General features: G+C 35.1%; 1 protein-coding gene across 1 annotated transcript; it reads left to right on the top strand.

Annotated features, from left to right (window-relative positions):
- The first annotated feature begins 16,472 nt into the window (after nucleotides 1-16,472).
- On the top strand, nucleotides 16,473-18,270 carry LOC101089917 (olfactory receptor 2T33). The gene is made up of 2 exons (XM_045053656.1): nucleotides 16,473-17,510; nucleotides 18,251-18,270. The coding sequence occupies exons 1-2, from the start codon at nucleotides 16,583-16,585 to the stop codon at nucleotides 18,268-18,270; spliced, it is 948 nt and encodes a 315-aa protein (XP_044909591.1). The 5' UTR covers nucleotides 16,473-16,582.
- Nucleotides 18,271-21,567: the final 3,297 nt, after the last annotated feature.

The raw sequence follows: 21,567 nt of genomic DNA on the forward strand, positions 1-21,567 counted from the left end.
CTTCCCTTGCTGTTTTCAGGATGCTTTCCTTATCTCTGTAGTTTTCAAAGTTTGCTATAATATGCCTTGGCGTTGGGTAGCTTCTGTTTGGATTTTTTTTAATTTAAATTCAAGTTAGTTAACAAACAGTGTAGTACCGGTTTCAGTAGTAGAACCCACTGATTGATCTCTTACGTATGACACACTGTGCTCATCCCGAAAAGTGCCTTCCTTAATGTCCATCACCCATTTAACCCATCACCACACCTACTTCTCCTTTATCAACCCTCAGTCAGTTCTTTCTATTTGAGAGTGTCTTATGGTTTGCCTCCCTCTGTTTTTATCTTATTTTCCTCTCCTTCACCTATGTTCATCTGTTGTGTTTCTAAAATTCCACATATGAGTGAAATCATATGATATTTGTCTTTCTCTGACTGACTTATTTTGCTAGCATAATACACTCTCTTCCATCCAAGTTGTTGAAAATAGTAAGATTTCATTCTTTAGATCACCACGTAGTATTCCATACATATATACATATATACCATATCTTTATCCATTCATTAGTTGATTGTCATTTGGATTATTTTCATAATTTGACCATTATTGATAGTGCTATGTTATCAACATTGGGGTACATGTGCCCCTTTTAATCAGAATTTTTGTATACTTTGGGTACATACTTAGTATTGCAATTTCTGGGTCATAGGGTACTTCTATTTTTAATTTTTTGAGGAACCTCCATACTGTTTTCCAGAGTGGCTGCACCAGTTTGAATTCCCATCAACAACATTGTAAAAGGTTTTTGGTTGAATTTGATGGGAATTCTCCATGCCTTCTGGATTTGGATGTCTGTTTCCTTCCCTAGATTAGAGGAGTTTTCAGCTTTTATTTGTTCAAACCTTCTGCCCCTTCTTATTTCTTCTCTTCTTCTGGGACTCCTATGACATGAATGTTATTGTGCTTTATGAATTTGTTGAGTTCACTAGGTCTACATTCAAGATACAATACTTTTATTTCCCTCTTCTTTTCAGCTGCATTATTTTCCATAATTATAATCTTCTGTATCACTATTCATTCTTCTGTTTCATTCATCCTCGTTGTCACCACAGCCATTTGATTTTCATCTTGGTTATAGCATTTGCTTTATTCCAGCTTGACTAGTTTTTATTTCTTTTATTTATGTAGTAAGGGTTTCTCTAAAGTCTTCTATACTTTTCTCCAGCCCCACTAATATCCTTATGTTTGTTGTTTTAAAATCTGGTTCAGGCTTATTACTTATATCTGTTTTGATTAGATTTCTGGCCTTCCCTTCATTATTTATTTTGGAGTCAATTCCTCAGTCTTGTCATTTTGCCTTGGTCACAAGTGTGTGTGTGTGTTTGGAAAGCCAGTTGTATTTCCTCCTTACAACTCATGACTATATTAAGAGCAAGTCCTATACTGTCTAGGGCCTGGCACTTCAGGAAGCTTTTCAGAATGTGCACTTTGCTTTTATTTTTTGGCTGTCCTTTCCCTCATGTCAGTCCCCTGTGAGTTTCTCTTTGCTTGCAGTGGGGAGTGTTGGGCTTTTTTCACTGTGTGCCATTTTAACTAGATGGTCTGCTTTGGTCTGTTTTTTAAAATAAGCTTGATCCTATTTACACTAGAATTGAAGTTTTGCGGGACTCTATCATCAATAGACTGTTGCTTATGAGGGGTTTGTGCTGTTATTCTGGGGGAGAGGCCTGGTGTGCTGGTTCTCAGGCAAACTTACCCTCATAAAGATGCACCTGCAGGGTGCAGTGGGGCTCTGTGCAACTGGCTCTAGCTTCCACTGGGGGCGCTGTGTTGCTCACTGATGTCTATCATTGCTGATAGGTGGGGGAAATGATATCACCTTGCTCTCTCATCCCAAGACTGGGGAGTTCATGCCCACCACTATTCAGGAAACTCTCACAGAAGAATGAGAAATCTCTCTTCTTGTGTCCATAGTTTCTGTTGGATACCTGTCTTCACCTTGTATGTGCCCATGCTATCTACTCACCTGACAGCACAGTACTCCTGTGTTTTACCTCAGGATGTGTTTCAAAACTTCAAATTTTAGGGACCTGGTGCAGTATAAACCACATGCCCTTATCCTTTGGTGGAGGGTCTCACCATGTTGTGGCTGGTTCCACTTTGTCCCAGAAAAGCAGCTGCAGAATCATTCAGGGATTTGGAGTTTATGGTAAAGTACAATAAAAGCCAACACCAAGGTTTGCTGTCCTCAGAAAGTGTCTCTGTTCCTATCTTAATGAACAGGGCAGCGTGGTGGTGCCTGCCTGCTTTGTCCTCTGAAATATCATGTCAGCTCTTCCAAATGTACTCCAAGAAAGTGAACTGTCTCTCCCAGTACAACCCAGGGAATCCTTAAACCATACTGCATGCTCCTGGGCTTCTAGCCTCCTTCCCCTCAGGAGCACCATTATGCCTGCCAGTCTCCACCTAGTGGTGGAAGCTTTAAAACTTCAGATTCTGAGCTCCACTTCCTTTTTTGTGTTTATTTATTTTTGAGAGAGAGAGAGAGAGTGCGCACAAGCAGCAGAGCAGCAGCAGAGAGAGAGAGAGAGACACAGAATCCGAAGCAGGATCCAGGCTCTGAGCTGTCAGCATGAACCCACGAACTGTGAGATCATGACCTGAGCCGAAGTCAGATACACAACCAACTGAGCCATTTAGGAACCCCAGAGCTTCACTTCTTGTAAAAACTTGAGATAATCTACCACTCTGGTTTTCCCCATCAATGGCCCTGGGGAATTGTTTCTATTGTGCAATCCCCTGCATGCTGCTTTCTCTTTTTTCTATCGCTATCTTTCTCTCTTCTCTCTCTGAGATCAAGTTTCCATCCACTCCACGACACACTTTATTCTTTTCTCCCTGGAATCACATCTGTACCTTACTACCTTCCACAATGTGGCTTCTTTTCTTCCTGTAGTTCTGCAGCTTGTTTTCTCAGCATTTAGACTGATTTCATGTTTGTTCAGAATTATTTTATATTTATCCAATGGCATTCAAAGGAAGAGACAAGCATAGGATTCCTGTACTGCTCTGCCACCTTAACTCCTACTCCTGATAGTAGAGGACTTTAATACCCCACTTACATTCGTGGACAGATAATCCAAAAAGAAAAACAAGAAGGAAATGATGACTTTAAATCAACCCTAGAACAGATGGATTTAACAGAAATATTCAGAATTTGCCATTCTAAAACAACAGGATACACATTTTTTTGAGTGCACATTGAATACTCTCCAGAATAGGTCACATATTAGGACACAGAACAAATATCAACAAATTCAAAATGGTCAAAGTCCTATCACACACTTTTTCTGACACAATGCTATGAAACTAGAAATCAATCACAAGAAAAGTTTGGAAAGACTACAAATACATGGAGGTTAAATAATATGTCACTAAACAATGAATAGATCAAACAAGTTATCAAATAAGAAATAAAATTGTAAATGAAACAAAGAAAAATGAAGACACTAAATCCAAAAGCTATGGGATACAACAAATGCAGGTCTAATAAGGAGATATGTAGCAATAAAAGAACAAATAAGAAAAACATCAAAAAAAATAACCTAACCCCATGCTTGAAAGAGTTAGTAGAAGAACCCAAACAAGCCCCAAACCAGCAAAAAGAAGGAAATAATTAAGATTAGAGTGAAAACAAATGATACAGAAACAAAACATAGCAATGAAACCAGGAGCTGGTTCTTTGAAAACATCAACAAAATTGATAAAGCTCTAGTCAAACTCATTATAAAACAGAAAGGACAAATAAACAAAATGACAAGTGAAAGAAGAGAAGTAACAATCAATACCACAATAATACAAAAAATATTTTAAAATATAACAATATGCTGACAAATTAAACAAATAGAAGAAGTGATTAAATTCTTGGAAACATATAACCTACCAAAACTAAGTAGGAAGATATGGAACATTTGAACAGGTTGATTACCAGCAAGTTGATTGAATCAGCAATCAAGAGCTCCCTAAAAACAAAATTCCAGGACCAGATGACATCACAGGTGAATTCTATGAAACATTTAAAAATGACTTAATATCAAAAAAGACTAATAATTTCAAACTATTCAAAAAACAAAAGAGGAGGAAAAGCTTTCAAAAGTATTCTAGGAGACCAAATTACCTGGCTACCAAAACGAGGTAAAAACACAACTAAAAAACAGAAATACTGGGCAATACCTCTGGTAAACATAGGAGTAAAAATCCTCAGTGAAATACTAGCAAAAAAATCCAACAGTCCATTAAAAACATCATTCACCACAATGAAATAGGATTTATTTCCAAAATAAAAGTGCAGTTCAATATTAGTGAATAATTAACATGATACATAACATCAATAAGAGAAAGGATAAAAACCATGTAATTATTTCAAAGACACAGAGAAAGCATTTGACAAAGTACAACATCCATTCATGATAAAAATCTTCAATAACATTGCTTTAGAGAGAATATAAAACAACATAATAATGGTCATATATGAAAAACTCACAGCAAATACCACAACTCAATAGGGAAAGACTAAGAATCTTTCCTGCATATTGAAGATGAAGACAGGGATGTCTACTCTCACCACTGTTATTCAGCATAATATTGCAAGTGTCAGCCACAACAATTAGAAAACAAAAAGAAATAAAATGCATCTGAATAGGTAAGGAAGTAATAAAACTTTTGCTCTTTGCAGATGAGATGTTATATATAGAAACCCTGAAAGATTCCATCAAAATACTATGAGACCTGATAAATGCGTTCAGTACAGTCACAAGATACAAAATCGATGTTCAGAAGTCTGTTGCATTTCTCATACTAATAATAAAGGAACATAAAGAGAAATTAAAAAAAAATACCACTTACAATTACAGCAAAAATCAATAAAATACAGAAGAATGAACCTAACCAAAGATGCCTGTACAATGAAAACTATAAAACACTGATGAAAGAAATTGAAGATGGCACAAAGAAATGGAAAGACATTCCATCCTCACGGATTTTCAAACATTGTTAAACTGTCTATAATACCCAAAGCAATGTACACATGTAATGCAATCCTAACAAAATACCAACAGAATTTTTCACAGACTGGAATAAAAAAAATTCTAAAATTTATATGGAACCAGAATAGACCCCAAGAAGCCAAAATAGTTCTTTTTTTTTTTTTAATTCAAGTTAGTTAACATACAGTGTAGTTTCAGTAGTAGAATTCTGTGATTCATCACTTACATATTACACCCAGTGCTCATTCCTAAAAGTGCCTTCCTTAATGCCCATTGCCCATTTAGCCCATTCCCCCACCCACCTCCCTTCTAGCAACCCTCAGTTTGTTCTTTGTATTTAAGAGTATCCTATGGTTTGCCTCCCTCTCTTTTTTATCTTATTTTTCCTTCCCTTCTCCTGTGTTCATGTGTTGTGTTTCTTACATTCCACACGAGTGAAATTATATTTGTCTTTCTCTGACTTATTTCGCTAAACCTAATATACTCTATTTTCATCCATGTTGCTGCAAATGGCAAGATTTCATTATTTTTGATTCAAAGGGGCTTATGCACCCCAATGTTTACAGTAGCACTATTGACAATTTCCAAATTATGGAAAGGTCCCAAATGTCCATTGACTCACAATTCCAGACTCAAGTTATATTACACAGCTGGGTTAATCAAAACAGTATTGAAGTGCATTAAATGGACACATAGATAAGTAGAAAATTATAGAAAACCCATAAAAATTTTATGGCCAATTAATCTTCAACAAAGCAGGAAAGAATATCAATGGGCAAAGGGCCATTTATTCAAGAAATGGTTCTGGGAATACCTGTCAACTACATGAGAAAGAATAAAACTGGATCACTTTTTCACATCATACACAAAAATATATTCAAAATGAATTATAGAACTAAATGTGGGGCCTGAAACATAAAAATTCTAGAAGAGAGCACAGGCAATAATGTCTCTGACATTAGCCATAATAGCATGTTTCTACATAGGTCTCCCAAGGCAAGGGAAACAAAAGCAAAAATAATATTTTGGGACATCATCAAAATGAAAAACTTCTGCACAGTGAAAGAAACAATCAACAAAAATAAAACACAACCTACTGAATCAGAGAAAATATTTGCAAATGACATACCTGATAAAGGATTAGTTCCAAAATATTATAAAAAAACTTACACATCTCAACACCCACTAAACAAATAATCCAATTAAGTTGGACAGAAGACACATGAACAGACACTTCCCCAAAAAAGACATCCTCATGGAATCAGACACATGAAACAATGCTCAACATCACTCATCATCAGAGAAATGCAAGTCAAGCATACAATGAGAAAGCACCTCACACCTTTCAGAATGGCTAAAATTAATAGGTGATGGGGATTAAAGAGTGCACTTGTGATGAGCACCGTGTGATATATGGAAATGTTAAATCACTATATAGTATACTTGTAACGAATATAATGCTATAGGTTAACTGTACTAAAATTGAAAAAGTTAAAACAAAAAACTTAAAAAATAAACTGGGAATAAAGGAAAGAGAAAGGCTTATTTATTATTATTTTTATTTTTTATGTGAGTGTAATTGTCACATATTGTTAAATTACTTTTAGGTGCACAACATAAAGATTCCACAAGTTTATATATCATGCTGCTATGCTTTCCACAAGTGTAGCTACCATCTGTCACCATACAATAGTATTACAGTATCTGGGAGTATATTCCTTATGCTGTGCCTATTAATCAAAATGGGTTTATTTATTCTTATAGTGAATAAGGAATCACCCATCATGGTCGAATCATAGGACACCTCAGGAGAAAACTGTAGAAAGAATATATAATATTTGGGTTTGTATTAGGTGATTGTACAAGAGTTTTAGGAAGTGTTGGTTTGCTTTGGATTGTTGCTGTCAATAAGCATGGGTAATTCTATGACTGTCTTAATAAATCTTACACATAGGTGAAGTATACCAGACCAAGGGTAACACAGTAATTGGTAACAAAGCTATAGTCACTCATTCTTAGGAAAGGAACATGCTTGGTAATTTTTACAACATGGATGATGTTCATGCTATGTCTATGTTCAGACAGGATTGTGCAGCAGTCTTGTTTCTGCTTTAGTCCATCAGGGTCACAGAATGGCTGTTTTCTGTTGATGAAATTAGTTTCCTGCTCTAGATATAACACATTACTACACCCTTATCAGTTAAACAAACAAACAAAAACAAAACAACAACAACAACAACAACAACAAAAACCACACACACAAACCCCACCAATTTATTTCCTTAGACTTCAGGTAGTCAGAGGTCTGAAATTGGTCTCACTGAGCTAAAATATAGTCATTGTCAGGCTGCATTTCTTCCGGAAGCTCTTGAAAATAATAGTTTCCTTGCCTTTTCACATTCTAGATGTGTTCCTTGGCTGGTGTCCTCTTCCCTGATGTTTGGTCAACAATATTGAGCTGAAAAGTCATACTGTCCTTTCTCTGATTCCTCCTCCTCCTTCCACTTCTAAGACCTTTATGATTAGTTTGGGCTTTATTGATATCCAGAATAATCTTTCTATTTTAAAGTCAAGTGTTTAGTAAGGCACCTGGGTGGCTCAGTCAGCTAAGCATCCAACTCTTGATTTTGGCTCAGGTCATGACCTCATAGCCATGTGATTGAGCCCCATGTCAGGCTCTGTGTTGACAGCATCCAGCCTGCTTGAGATTCTCTATCTACCTCTATCTCTTTCCTTCCCCACTTGTGCTCTCTCTCTCTCTTTCTCTCTTTCTCTCTCTGAAAATAAATTAATAAACATTAAAATAATTAAAAAAATAAAGTCAACTGTAATTCCATCTGTATATTGGACTTTGTTTTGTCATGTAACCCAACATATGCTCTATCTCTGGACACCTACAGTGTCCAGAGATAGAACATGGACATCTTTGGGGGTCCATTTTTATGGTTACCATATGGCTTTCTGTGAATCTGTGTATATGTAAAAGGAGAACACCAAGCCCAGCTCCAGGCAATCAATACCAAGGCATAACTTATGATACCTGGTCAACCACGAATATCAGGGACTGCTTATATTAGGTGAACAATATGCTATTTCTTTACCTAAATCATTTATATAACATTTGGATTTTTGGTGTTACTTCATGTAACTGTACTGCTATAAATCTTTCATACTGTCCATTTATACACTTTAGTAAAATTTATATACATTTAGTAAATTTAGTAAATTTATATACATTTAGTAAATTTAGTAAAATTTATATACATTTATATACTTTAGTAAAATTAAAACTGTTACTTCAATAAAAATTTAAAATGTGTTACAACTAATGAATTAAAAAAGTGCAAGATTGTAATGATTGACATTTAATCATGAAATACAGGGTTTTTCCTTAGTCATATTTATGTAGAATCATGAAAATACACATTTAGGCACAATGCAGATCACTCAGTAATTTCTCAATAAAAATAATACTCTTGATATTTGTTAGTGCTGCTATTAATATCATTATTAGTCAATATTGTTATTTTATTTTTTTCTTATTTAATTCACCAGAATTACCACCATTTGATATGTATATATATCTTTTTTCTCTCACCTCATTGATTGTGCATTGGTAAATACTTGTGTAAATATAAAATTAAAAAAAAAAAACGTTATATATTGGTTTGGAGAATCCCAGTAAAATGAGTTTAATTGATGTAAAGTAATACCAAGCACTTATGCTTTGCTTTGATCATTAGTAAACTGTTGTAATAATCTCCAAGTTTTATGAAAGCATTTGTCACCAGGTCAGGTGTTTTTTTTTTTTTTTTTTAATTACCTTTCCTCATTCCTATCGATCAATAAGAAAGATTTTCGGTTACAGCAAAAGCAAAGAAACAGGCAAATATTTATTTGATACATCTATTGCCTTGTATTCACTGTGTAAATTAAACTCAATAAATCACACTGTGAAAGAAACATCATTTTCCCCCTTTTACAGATGATTAAACTGAAGCTTGGAGTGTACGTGTCACTCACCACAAATCATCTATCTAGAAAGTTTTGAGACTAGCAAGGTTAAATTTAGTCTTCCCTCTTTAGAAGATTTTTTTTTGCGGGGGAGAAGATACCTTTCTTCAACACTATGTACCCTATGCAATTACCAGATTTTCTTGACATACTGATTACTACTAAAATACAGGATAGCAGGGTTGAATGCACTCTTTGGTATAAGACAAGTAGTTTACATGCTATCTTATTTAACAATATTATGAGGCAGATGTCACTTTCAAATCACTCATTTCCTAATTTTAGCATTTTTAGTTTATTTATTTATTTTGACAGACAGAGAGAACAAGGGGGTAGGGGAAGGAGAGAGAGAGAATCTTAAGCAGGCCTTGTGCTGTCAGCATAGAGCTCCACATGGGGCTCAAACCCACAAACCATGAGATCATGACCTGAGCCCAAACCAAGAGTCAGATGCTTAACAAACTGAGGCACCCAGGTGCCTCCCCTGGATTTTAGCATTATGTGAGTCAAACAAGACATTCCTTCAGGGATCAAATATCCTGAGATTTTAAAATAATATGTATGGAGATGATAAATGGAGAAGGTAATTGGCCTTCCGTATTCTTTCAAATGTGTTCCCATTGGCATTTGCAGAACCTAGAACCTGGGACTTCCTAGACTTTAGCCAGGTGACTTGTACTTTATACTAGTACAGAAGCATTTTTTGAGTTACAAATAGTGATTTGCGTGTCAGAGACATGGATCACTAGGCAGCTGACCCTGAAGCAGGTGAGTTCCAGGAGTCTCAGACACGGTGCATAAAACTTAAGGTCATGTTCTCTAGTGCTTTTGGTTTTGTCTATTTACTTCCAGAAATTTAAGGACTAGTAATACATAGAAAAGCATCCATAGAAAAACAGAGAAATTAAAATATAAAGATTTCACTCAATGACATCATAATCATTCTTTTACTCTTTGCCATAAACATTTTATAAATTTTTAAAACACACGTTTGCATCTCTCCATTAACATAATATTGAACACCATTCTTGCTGTTGTACTGTGTTGCCTAGTGGCAATTTTAATAATTTCTTGTCACAATTTCTCACTACACATTGTAAAGGAATGTGAAATATCTTTTGTGTATATTGGGTGTTTTTCAATTTCTTTTGGATTATATTTTAGAATGATATCTGTAAGGACATATTAATGATTCCAAGGGATAGGGTAGTTTTAGAGTTATTTCTTAATATTTCCAAACTGATACATAAGACATTTTTTATTTTTATTCAACAGTTAATTTTTACTATATTCTAACTGGTAATGCATGTTACAAAGAAAAACTTAAATCCAGTAGTAAAGGTATCAAAATAGTAATTATTTTCTTTAATCTGTGTGTTTCTTTAATATCCACTGAGAGTATACATTTTCTATAGATATGTAAATCTGTCTTTATAAAATGTTAATTAGGTACAATATATTGATGGTCTTTTCCGGAGACTTGGGATTTGTTTCATGCCCCAGCCCAAAGTTAGAAGGATGCATTTGATTTCATTATTCACCTCCTCTATTTCTCAGTTTCCTCTAGGCAAATGATGGTTTTGAGTACATGAAAGCAGTAGTGACTACTATTTATTGATAACTTGCTAATTTCCAGTAATCAGTTAAGTACTCTCTATATACTATCTTATTTTATCCTTACAACAGCCATACAATGTGATTAAGGACTGGCTTCTAAAACACAAGAATGTGCTTTCCTTCACAGAATTTGCAATGTTGGAATACATCTTACAAGTGTGCTCTGTGAGAGGCACAAGCCCATACACTCACACGCTCGATTCCCTCTGCTTGAATTGTGGATGACCTGGAATCTACCGAGAGGGTCTTTTATGTAACTTAAATGGTAGAGAGGGTGGGAATCGTGTGTTCCTTTGGATCAATCAATTTTCCGATATTTATCTTATATGTGTTTTTGTGTGTTCACAAATTCATTTTAGATATATTTATTCTGGATTTCCTGTTTGCCATGAGATTTATTTTGTAACAAAACTGAGCCTTGGAATGCATCCACCCAGAAAAGGATAAAAAATAGTTTGCATTATTTAAATTTGTTTATCAATTACATGAAAGACAATCATTTAGTCTAGCCTGCAACTTTGAGAATCCGTTATTAATTTTATTTTCTTTGTTAATCAATGTGCCAATCTTCTTACTATCAATTTAATAGTTAGAAATAAAAACTGAGAAAACTAAAATGAACATGGGAACTTAACTTCCACAAACTGGGTTATGGACTGATGGTATCTCATTGGTACCTGGCTTCTCCCCTTGATTTTCCAGAGACAAATCATCTTCTCACATCTCAGCTACTTCATGTACAATATCAAAATAATTGCCATATCTATGTGTTTTAGGTGTTGCAATATTGGATGAGATAATGCATATTAAGGGATTATCATAGTGTCTGAAATATTATTTTCTACATTTTTTAACGTCCTTATTTTGTCTGCGTTGTTATATTTGTAGCATAAAAATGAGAAACAGGGTCATTTCAGCGTTAATATTTAGGATCAGTGTGGGAATAGGTTTAGGAATTCCCTGAGCTTGCACGAAATGGTCAAGTCTTAGGACAAAAGCTTAGGAATGGGAAGCCACAGGATGAAAGTGTCCAGGATAGGTAAACAGGGCGAAAGCATCCATAACATAGAACACAAGCAGAAAGCTGTTTTCACAGGAAGGAGGAGTCCAGAACAGGTCAACAGATCAACAGGTATTCAGGGCTATAGACCACTGCAGCAGGGTGAAATTGCGCAGAGTGGAGCTAATTAGCAAAAGAAAGGTGTCTTGATAACCCTGAGGTAGCATGCTTGGTCTCTCTTATTCCTAGGCAATTTAAGATAGACTCTGCCTGGTGCCTGCTGTAAACAGCCTTCTGCTAGTCAAAGGGATTTTCTTTCGTGTGGAGCCAAAACTCTAAGCAACATATCTTCAAAACCCATTTTCTGTCATACACAGGAGTCAACAATCACTGTTTCATCATCTCTTTCTGGATGTCCATCACACTTGTAAGCCTTCTGATCCTAATGAAAAGGGAGCTAGGACCCTTACTTGGGGCTCTTGTCTCCTCCTGGACATTAACCTCTCTCACATTTAATTCTGTGTCTGCTCTCTTGCTGCATAAGAGAGAACATACTCAAAGTCTGTAGCTCAAAATATTGGTCTGTGAAGTATTTAACATAGAACAGGCATTTGGGAATGGTGAAAATTTTGCTAATTCTGAGAAAACCACATTGAAGTGCGGATAGAAGTGGGACAATGAATCTGAAAGGATATTGGATTCTGTGTAATCATAGGTTTTATACAAACAGAAAATAAGAGAATGTGTTTTTTTATCCTGTTTTTAATGTGCGGAACAACACAGATGACTAGATATAATTTTGACTTTAATTTTTTAATGTTTATTTATTTTTGAGAGAGAGAGAGAGAGTGCATGCTCACAAGTGGAGGAGGAGTAGAGAGAGAGGGAGACAGAGGATCCTAAGCAGGTTCTGCGTTGACAGCAGAGAATCTGACGTGGGGCTCGAACTCATGAACTGCAAGATCTTAACCAAAGCTGAAGTCTCATGTTCAACTCTCTGATCCACCCAGTCGCCCAAAGTTTTGACTTTCAAAGTTGTATATAATGTTTATTTTTTAGAGAGAGAAAGAGAGAGACAGAGAAAGAGGAGAGAGAGAGAGCATAAACAGGGGAGGAGCAGAGAGACAGGGAGACAGAATCAGAAGCAGACTCCAGGCTCCAGGCTCCAGGCTCCCAGCTGTCAGCACAGAGCCTAAGGAGACTGGAACACAGGAGCAGGGAGGTCATCGCCTGAGGTGAAGTCCGATGCCCAAGGACTGAGACACCCAGGCACCACATAGTTTTGACTTTTAAATCTACTTCGCATTTTAAACCTGTGGACTTACAAATGAATTAAATTTTGACAGGAAATACCACATAAGATTTTATTGTTTAATCTTTGTGCTTTTATTTATTTATTTATTTATTTATTTATTTATTTTTTAATATATGAAATTTATTGTCATACTGGTTTCCATACAACACCCAGTGCTCATCCCAAAAGATGCCCTCTTCAATACCTATCACCACCCTCCCTTCCCTCCCACTCCCCATCAGCCCTCAGTTTGTTCTCAGTTTTTAAAAGTCTCTTATGCTTTGGGTCTCTCCCACTCTAATCTCTCTTTTTTTCTTAGTGAAAGAAATTATTTATGTGTCATAAATTCCATGATACAGTAAAATTTTTAAAACATAAAAAAATTCAAAATTAATAATCAAAGAACCTGTTGTCTTGGAATGATTAAACATGCTCATGGTGTTTGCTCACGTTAAAAAATTCACAAATGTTGTATTGACTGCAATGTTCAACCCAGACTTATTGTAAATATTATGTCATTTAAACTATACCTAGACTTTAACAAATTATAATTAAATCATATATTAGTTCTCAAAAAATATTCATTTACTTGAAAATATTTGTGTGGAAAATAACTATTTATAGCTAATAGATATAATAATAAGGATATTATTAAAGGTAATCTTTTAGAGTTATTGTATTTTGTCATATGCTATGTACTTGTATGCATTATCTCTTAATTCTAACAAAGAAAAATACTGTATGTCATTCCATTTTGCACATAATAAAGCTGAGTTTTAAAAAGATTTAAATTATGTTACCTAAATTTATCTACTACCAATCACTTGAATAGATATTCAAACTCAAGAAGTCGAGTCCTTAAATCTGTACTTCTTTAGCTCATAAAATTAAAGAAAACCATTCTATTGAGTTACGGATCAAGGAGTACAATACTGTTATCTGTTGTCTAATTTTTAAAATGTTTGGTATTAAATGAACCATGTAACTTTCTAAACTTTAATTTCCTAATGTTTAAATGTTTATTATGAAGATATTTAACATGACTTTTCATTTGGAAATATAGAATGAATAAAATGATCTTATCACAATGATTATTTTAAAGTCCTATTAACTTTAAATAATTTCTTCTTCAATTGTAAATTTGCATAAGACCTGCAAACTCATAATTAAAGTAACTTTTCATCTCCAGAATATATTTAAAGGTGGTTTCAAGCATGGGCATTAGCTGATAGTTTTCAATACAAGGACAGAGCACAAAGGGAGACATAACAGATACAAATGAAGCCAGTGTTAGAAAACAGTCTAGCAAAATATCAAGTACCTGAATCTTGAAACAAGGAGACTGACTTTATAGTGGTGGAAACATGCACAAATCTTCCTGGTATCTAAGAAGTAAGTGAGCACAAGACTTTAGTGTTTTATTGCCCTTTCTTCATGTTATATAAACAATTTGTAATTCATGTCTCTATGTCCAGTATGTCCTGACTCTGGGGTTGTGTAATTGGAGAATGTTTATATCAATTTCTTGTCATTCATTAAGACACATATGTGTCTATTCACATCACATAATAAAGAGGTGAAACTCCATAGAATATAGGAATTTGCAAAGTATACAAAAATTAAAACAATGTACCTAAATAACAAAATACACATAAGTTACTTAAATCTATTAATAAAATTCAAACAATCCAATAGAAAATGAGAACATAAGATGTTTACAGTGAGTTTGCAGAAGTAATATAAAGTTGAAGATTAAAAGAGTTTCTGCTAAAGTTGAGTTAACAAACTTGTAATTTAAAACAAAATTAATTTTCACTCTTCTGTGATTGGCTGTAATTATTGTACCTCAAGGTAACTAATGGTATCACATGGAAAAACTGAAGCAAAAATCAACAGTTGTTGAGAGTGTAAAAGATAGGGATTCAGTTATCTAAAAGACTAAAAGTACTACATTTAGATTATTTATTAGAGGAAATCTTGCCACATTCATCAGGCCATAAATTATATTAACAGAAAATTAGAAGAATTCCAAATATTCATAAATATGTTACACTATAAGTATACCATGTAACAAGATGGGGTAGTAAGTGATAACTTAATACACTATATGCATATATATATATATATACATACACATATATATACATATATACATATATATGGCATATGTATGCATCATTGAAATAAAGCAGAGATTGATATGATCATTATTATGTTTTATTTATAGCTATTTTGATGAATGGTATATCTGTATCATTTAATGATATAATGGGTATTGGTTATAAATGATAGAAACTGAAATCAATGTTAATATTTACAAAAGGTTTTGCCTATCAAAAATTTTACAATGCTTACTAATTAATTTACATAGAAACTAAATAAGGACTTGTAATACAGATTATGAATAAACCTGAAACTTAATGTTGTTGGAAATCATTAACAGATTGCTTTCTTTGAAAAAGTAAATTCGTAAGGAAAAGTTAAATGTCACATAAATATAAAAGAGAAAGTCATTTGCATAAACATCTAATTCTACACAATATATATTTACAGATAAGAAAAAGCTTGAAGCTTCAGGGAAAAGATAATAAATCCCTGAAAATAAATGAGATGCTCCATATTTTATTTCCAGGTGATGTTGCACCTCAGAGTAATTTGGGACATCAATTTTTTTGAGCAAGTCTTAAATAACCAGTTAGGTAATTAACCAATCAGTTAATTAAAAAGTAATTAATAATTTAATCAGTTAATAAACTAATCTATCTCCTATCTTTTAGGATGTGTGATTACTGGTAACAAAGTGTTTAAGACTGTAAATAAGATCATTTTTTATGTGCCTTAGGGTTATATTTATTTATAAAACTGGTTATTTTCAATGCACACATTTAATTAAATTCAGAAATTTGCGAGTACATATTAGATATAAAAATTAAGTGCTAAGAGGTCTCTAAAATGAGATAAATTCCCTGTAATCACCAGCACGCATCATGCTAACATGACCAATATGGTAGTAGGTACTCCAGAACAGAATCTGTGGTAGCTGGAAGCCTGGATATTGGAACCATGGGCTGCATACACATGTAAAATAGAGAAATACAGCTAGTTTTGTTTCTCTCAGCATCAAAATGAGTGCTAGTAATTGCACATAGGTTTGTATATTTTTTAAATTAAAACAACTCCTCATGACATTGAAAGAAATCTTGAGAAACTAATTTTGGAAAAGTTATAATTAAGAGATATATCACATTAATATTGGCCAAAATGCATGACTATGAGGCTCTTCCAACACAGAAGTACCCAGGCATTAGAAAACTAGGAAGGCATAATATTTACCAACACCGTGAGTAAATTATGTGTGGCATACCAACAAAATATACAGAAATAATAGAAATGTAATGTGCACTGCAATGTATACTTGTTATCCAATTTTTGGAAAAAAATATTGTGAAATAACAGCAGAGATGTATGATAGGAGGTAAGGCAAATGTCTTGTCAGGAAATGAAAGGCTAGAGACATAATTATTCTTCCAGATCTCATTTATTTTTACATCATTTGACCATGTCTTCTTAAGAAAATGCATAAGCTTCCTTTCAAACACCTCTCTTTTCCTAATCATTCCTTGTCTTCCAGGCATGACTGGAGCCATGGAAGATGCAAATAACACCACAGACACAAACTTCATTCTTCTGGGACTCTTTAACCACACTCAGACCCATCTGTTCCTCTTTTCCATGGTGCTCATGGTCTTCCTTTCCTCCCTGATGGGCAATGCCCTCTTGATTGTGCTCATCTATGAGGACCCCCGACTGCACATGCCCATGTACTTCTTGCTTAGCCAGCTCTCCCTCATGGATGTGATGCTTGTCTCCACCATAGTCCCCAAAATGGCAGCCAACTACCTAATGGACACCAGATCCATCTCTCCTGCTGGCTGTGGGGCCCAGATATTCCTGTTTCTGACTCTGGGAGGGGGCGAGTGCTTCCTCTTAGCTGCCATGGCATATGACCGATATGTGGCCATATGTCACCCCCTGCGCTACCCCATCCTCATGAATCAGAAGCTCTGCTTGAACATGACCACAGGCTCCTGGCTTCTGGGAGGGGTAGATGGGCTGATGCAAGCTGGCACCACTCTGAGCTTCCCTTACTGCCATTCTCGGGAAATCAACCACTTCTTCTGTGAGGCACCCTCGCTGGTTCGCCTTGCATGTGCAGACACTACATTTTTTGAGTTTTTCATGTATGTGTGCTGCATCCTGATGCTCTTGATCCCTCTGTCTATCATTTTGGCTTCCTACAGTCTCATCCTGGCTGCTGTGCTCAACATGAGGTCCACTGCAGCTCGAAAGAAAGCCTTTGCCACCTGCTCCTCTCACCTGGCTGTCGTGGGGCTCTTCTATGGCACTCTCATATTCACCTACATGCGGCCCAAATCCTACTGTACAGTGGCCCATGACAAGGTGGTCTCTGCTTTTTACACCATCTTTACACCTGTGTTGAACCCTCTTATATATAGTGTGAGGAATAAAGAAGTCAAGGGGGCTTTGAAAAAGTGGCTGGAGAAACATTTTCTGGGACATCTATAGTGGGACTCATTTGCAAAATTGGCAGCAGCCAAAATGAATCCAGATTTTGAAACTTGTGTTATATTAATGTATATTGCTCTCAGTTGGCCAGTTTGTGCTGCTTTTTTTTTAACTATTTCATTTATACATGGTAAATTCATTAAAATTTCCATTTGTCCTGCTTTCAGATATTGTCATAGTATTTTTGTTGTAGACTTTGGACCTCAGTAATAAGAATAAATGATTGAGGCACTGTAAGTAAAATATATGTTATACATTGATAAAAGAAAGGGGATTTTCAACTTTTAATGTTTGTGGGCCCTGATCATGTGCTCTCAGGAAAGCCAAACTTTACCATTACCAAGTCAGCTAATCTCACAATATGGGTTCAATTTCTGCCCTGGGAGCCCATGTACATCTACTTCATTTATAAATAACTTAAAAGGGAGGATTCCAAAAATAAAGTAAACAGTAAAACCTTCTTGGTTCACATGAGACTGAAGTCAGACAATCCTGCAGATATGGTTAAGCCTTAAGGTTATAGTCCTATAAGGTCTATAACTTTCTAAAATACCTTTGACCTAATGATTGTAACATTTTATGTTTTCTGCTGTTAGTGAAGATTGTGTATCCCAGTCAGCTGTCCTAACTTGAGCTGGGAGATTTTTTTTTTCTTTCAGAGATCCTAAAAGATTTGTTCATTTTGTACCAACAACATCAGCCATTTGTATGTGTGTTTGTGTGTGTCTGTATAAAATTATGAGGATGAATTATTTAAAGAGTGAATAATTATTTTTAAAAAGCAATGTATATACTAGCTTCTATAATTTTTATAAAATTTTTCAAATAAATTAGAAATGAAATAAATATGAAACAAAATACATAAAACTTGTAGAAGATATATACATATTTATATACTTATAATAAATATTTATATATTTATACAGTTTATATACAGTTTATTGTCAAGTTAGCTAACATAGACTATATATATTGTGCTCTTGGTTTTGGGGGTAGATTCCCATGATTCATTACTTACATATAGAACCCAGTGCTCATTCCAACAAGTGCCCTCCTCAGTGGCTATCACCCATTTTTCCCATCGCCTACCCCTCCGTCAACCCTCAGTTTGTTATCTGTATTTAAGAGTCTCTTATGGTTTGCCTCCCTCCCTCTCTGTTTGACACTATTTTTTCCTTTCTCTTCCCCCATGGTCTTCTGTTAAGTTTCTCAAGTTCCACATATGAAGGAAAACACATGATATCTGTCTTTCTCTGACTGACTTATTTCACTTAGCCTAATACCCTCCAGTTCCACCCACGTTGCTGCAAATGGCCAGATTTCATTCTTTCTCATTGCCGAATAATATTCCATTGTATATATAAACCACATTTTCTTTATCCATTTAGCAGTTGGTGGACATTTGTGCTTTTCCCATAATTTGGCTATTGTTGAAAACACTTCCATAAACAAAGGGGTACATGTGCTCCTATGAATCACATTCCTGTATTTGTTGACTAAGTTCCTGGTAGTGCAATTGCTGGATCCTAAGGTAGTTCTATTTTTTTTTTTTTTTTTTTGAGGAACCTCCACACTGTTTTCCAGAGCGGCTCCAACAGTTTGCATTACCACCAAAAGTGCAAGAGGGTTCCCATTTCTCTAGATCCTCGCCAGCATCTGTTGTTTCCTGAGTTGTTCATTTTAGCCACTCTGACTGGTGTAAGGTGGTATCTCAGAATGGCTTTGATTTGTATTTCCCTTATGAATAATGTTGACCATCTTTTCATGTGTCTGTTGGCCATCTGGATGTCTTTTTTGGAAAAGTGTCTATTCATGTCTTCTGCCCATTTCTTCACTAGGTTATTTGTTTTTTGGGTGTTGAGTTTGGTAACTTCTTTATAGATTTTGGATACTAACCCTTTATCTGATATGTCATTTGCAAATATCTTTTCCATTCTATTGGTTGCCTTTTAGTTTTGTTCATTGTTTCCTTTGCAGTGCAGAAGCTTTTTTTATCTTGATGAGGTCCCAATAGTTCCTTTTTGCTTTAATTCCCTTGCCTTTGGAGATGTGTCAAGCAAGAAATTGCTGTGGCTGAGGACAAAGAGGTTGTTGCCTGTTTTCTCCTCTAGGGTTTTGATGTTTTCCTGTCTAACATTTAGGTCTTTCATCCATTTTGAGTTTACTTTTGTGTATGGTATAAGAAAGTTGTCCCATTTCATTCTTCTGAATGTTGCTGTTCAGTTCTCCCAGCACCATTTACTAAAGAGCTTACATTTTTTTCCATTGGATACTCTATCCTGCTTTGTCAAGGATTAGATGACCATACTTTTGGGGGTCCAGTTCCGAATTCTCTATTCTATTCCATTGGTCTATGTGTCTGTTCTTGTGCCAGTACCATACTATCATGATGATTACAGCTTTGTCGTTTAAGCTAAAGCCTGGTATTGTGATGCCTCCCACTTTGGTTTTCTTCGTCAACATAATTTCTATTTGAGGTCTTTTCTTTTCTATTCGAGGTCTATTCGAGGTCTTTTGTGCTCACATCTAAATTTTAGGATTTTTTGTTATAGTTTTGACAAGAATGCTGGTGCAATTTTGATTGGGATTGCATTGAATGTGTAGATTGCTTTGGGAAGTATTGACATTTTAACAGTATTTGTTCTTCCAATCCATGAGCATGGAATGTATTTCCATTTCTTTGTGTATTCTTCAATTTCCTTAAGAAGTTTTCTATAGTTTTCAGCAAAAAGATCTTTTATATTTTAGTTAGGTTTATTCCTAGGTATCTTATGTTTCTTGGTGCAATTGTAAATGGGATTGATTTCTTGATTTCTCTATCTGTTACTTCATTATTGGCGTATAGAAATGCAACCAATTTCTGTACATTGAATTTGTATCCTGCAACTTTGCTGATTTCATGTATCAATTCTACCTGCTTTTTGGTGGAGTCTTTTGGGTTTTCCATGTAGAATATCATATCATCTGTGAAAAGTTAAAGTTTGACTTTTTATTTGCCAGTTTGGATGCCTTTCATTTCATTTTGTTGTCTGCTTGCTGAGGCTAGGACTTCCAACACTATGTTAAACAACAGTGGTGAGAGTGGATATCCCTGATGTGTTCCTGATCTTAGGGAAAAATCTCTCAGTTTTTTCCCCACTGAGGATGATATTAGCTGTGGGCTGTTCATATATGGCTTTTCTGATGTTAATGTATGTTCCTTGTATCCCGACTTTCTTGAGGGTTTTTCCTAAGAAAGGATGCTGCATTTTGTCAAATGCATTTTCTGCATCTATTGAAAGGATCATATGGTTCTTATCCTTTCTTCTATTAATGTTATGTATCACAGTGATTGATTTGTGAATATTGAGCCAGCCCTACAGTGCAGGAATGAACCTCAGTTGATCATGGTGAATAATTCTTTTTATATGCTGTTGAATTTGATTTGCTAGTATCCTGTTGAGAATTTTTGCATCCAAGTTCATGAGGTATATTGGCCTGTAATTCTCATTTTTATTGTGGTCCTTGTCTGATTTGGGAATCAAGGTAGTGCTGGCTTCATAGAATGAGTCTAGAAGTTTTCCTTCCATTTCTATTTTCTGGAACAGCTTGAGAAGGATAGGTATTAACTCTGCTTTAAATGTCTGGTAGAATTACCCTGGGAAGCCATCTAGCCCAGGACTCTTACAGTTGTTAGGGGATTTTTGATAACCGGTTCAGTTTTTTCATTGGTTATGGGTCTGTTCAAATTTTCTGTTTCTTCCCATTTGAGTTTTAGTAGTGTGTGGGTGTCTAGAAATTTGTCCATTTCCTCCAGGTTGTCCAGTTTATTGGAATATAATTTTTCATAGTGGTCTCTGATAATTGTTTGTATTTCTGTGGTGTTGGTTTTGATCTGTCCTCTTTCATTCATGTCCTCTTTCATTCTCTTTTTGTTTATAAATAATATTTCCATCTCTGAATACATTACTGTTTGTTATTCACTGCTTTTTTATGAACATGTGAGCTATCTTCAGTCTGGAAATTTTATGACTAAAACTGCTATTAACCTT

This window comes from Felis catus, chromosome A1, assembly GCF_018350175.1.
Source record: "Felis catus isolate Fca126 chromosome A1, F.catus_Fca126_mat1.0, whole genome shotgun sequence".
In the NCBI taxonomy this organism is placed as follows: domain Eukaryota; kingdom Metazoa; phylum Chordata; class Mammalia; order Carnivora; family Felidae; genus Felis; species Felis catus.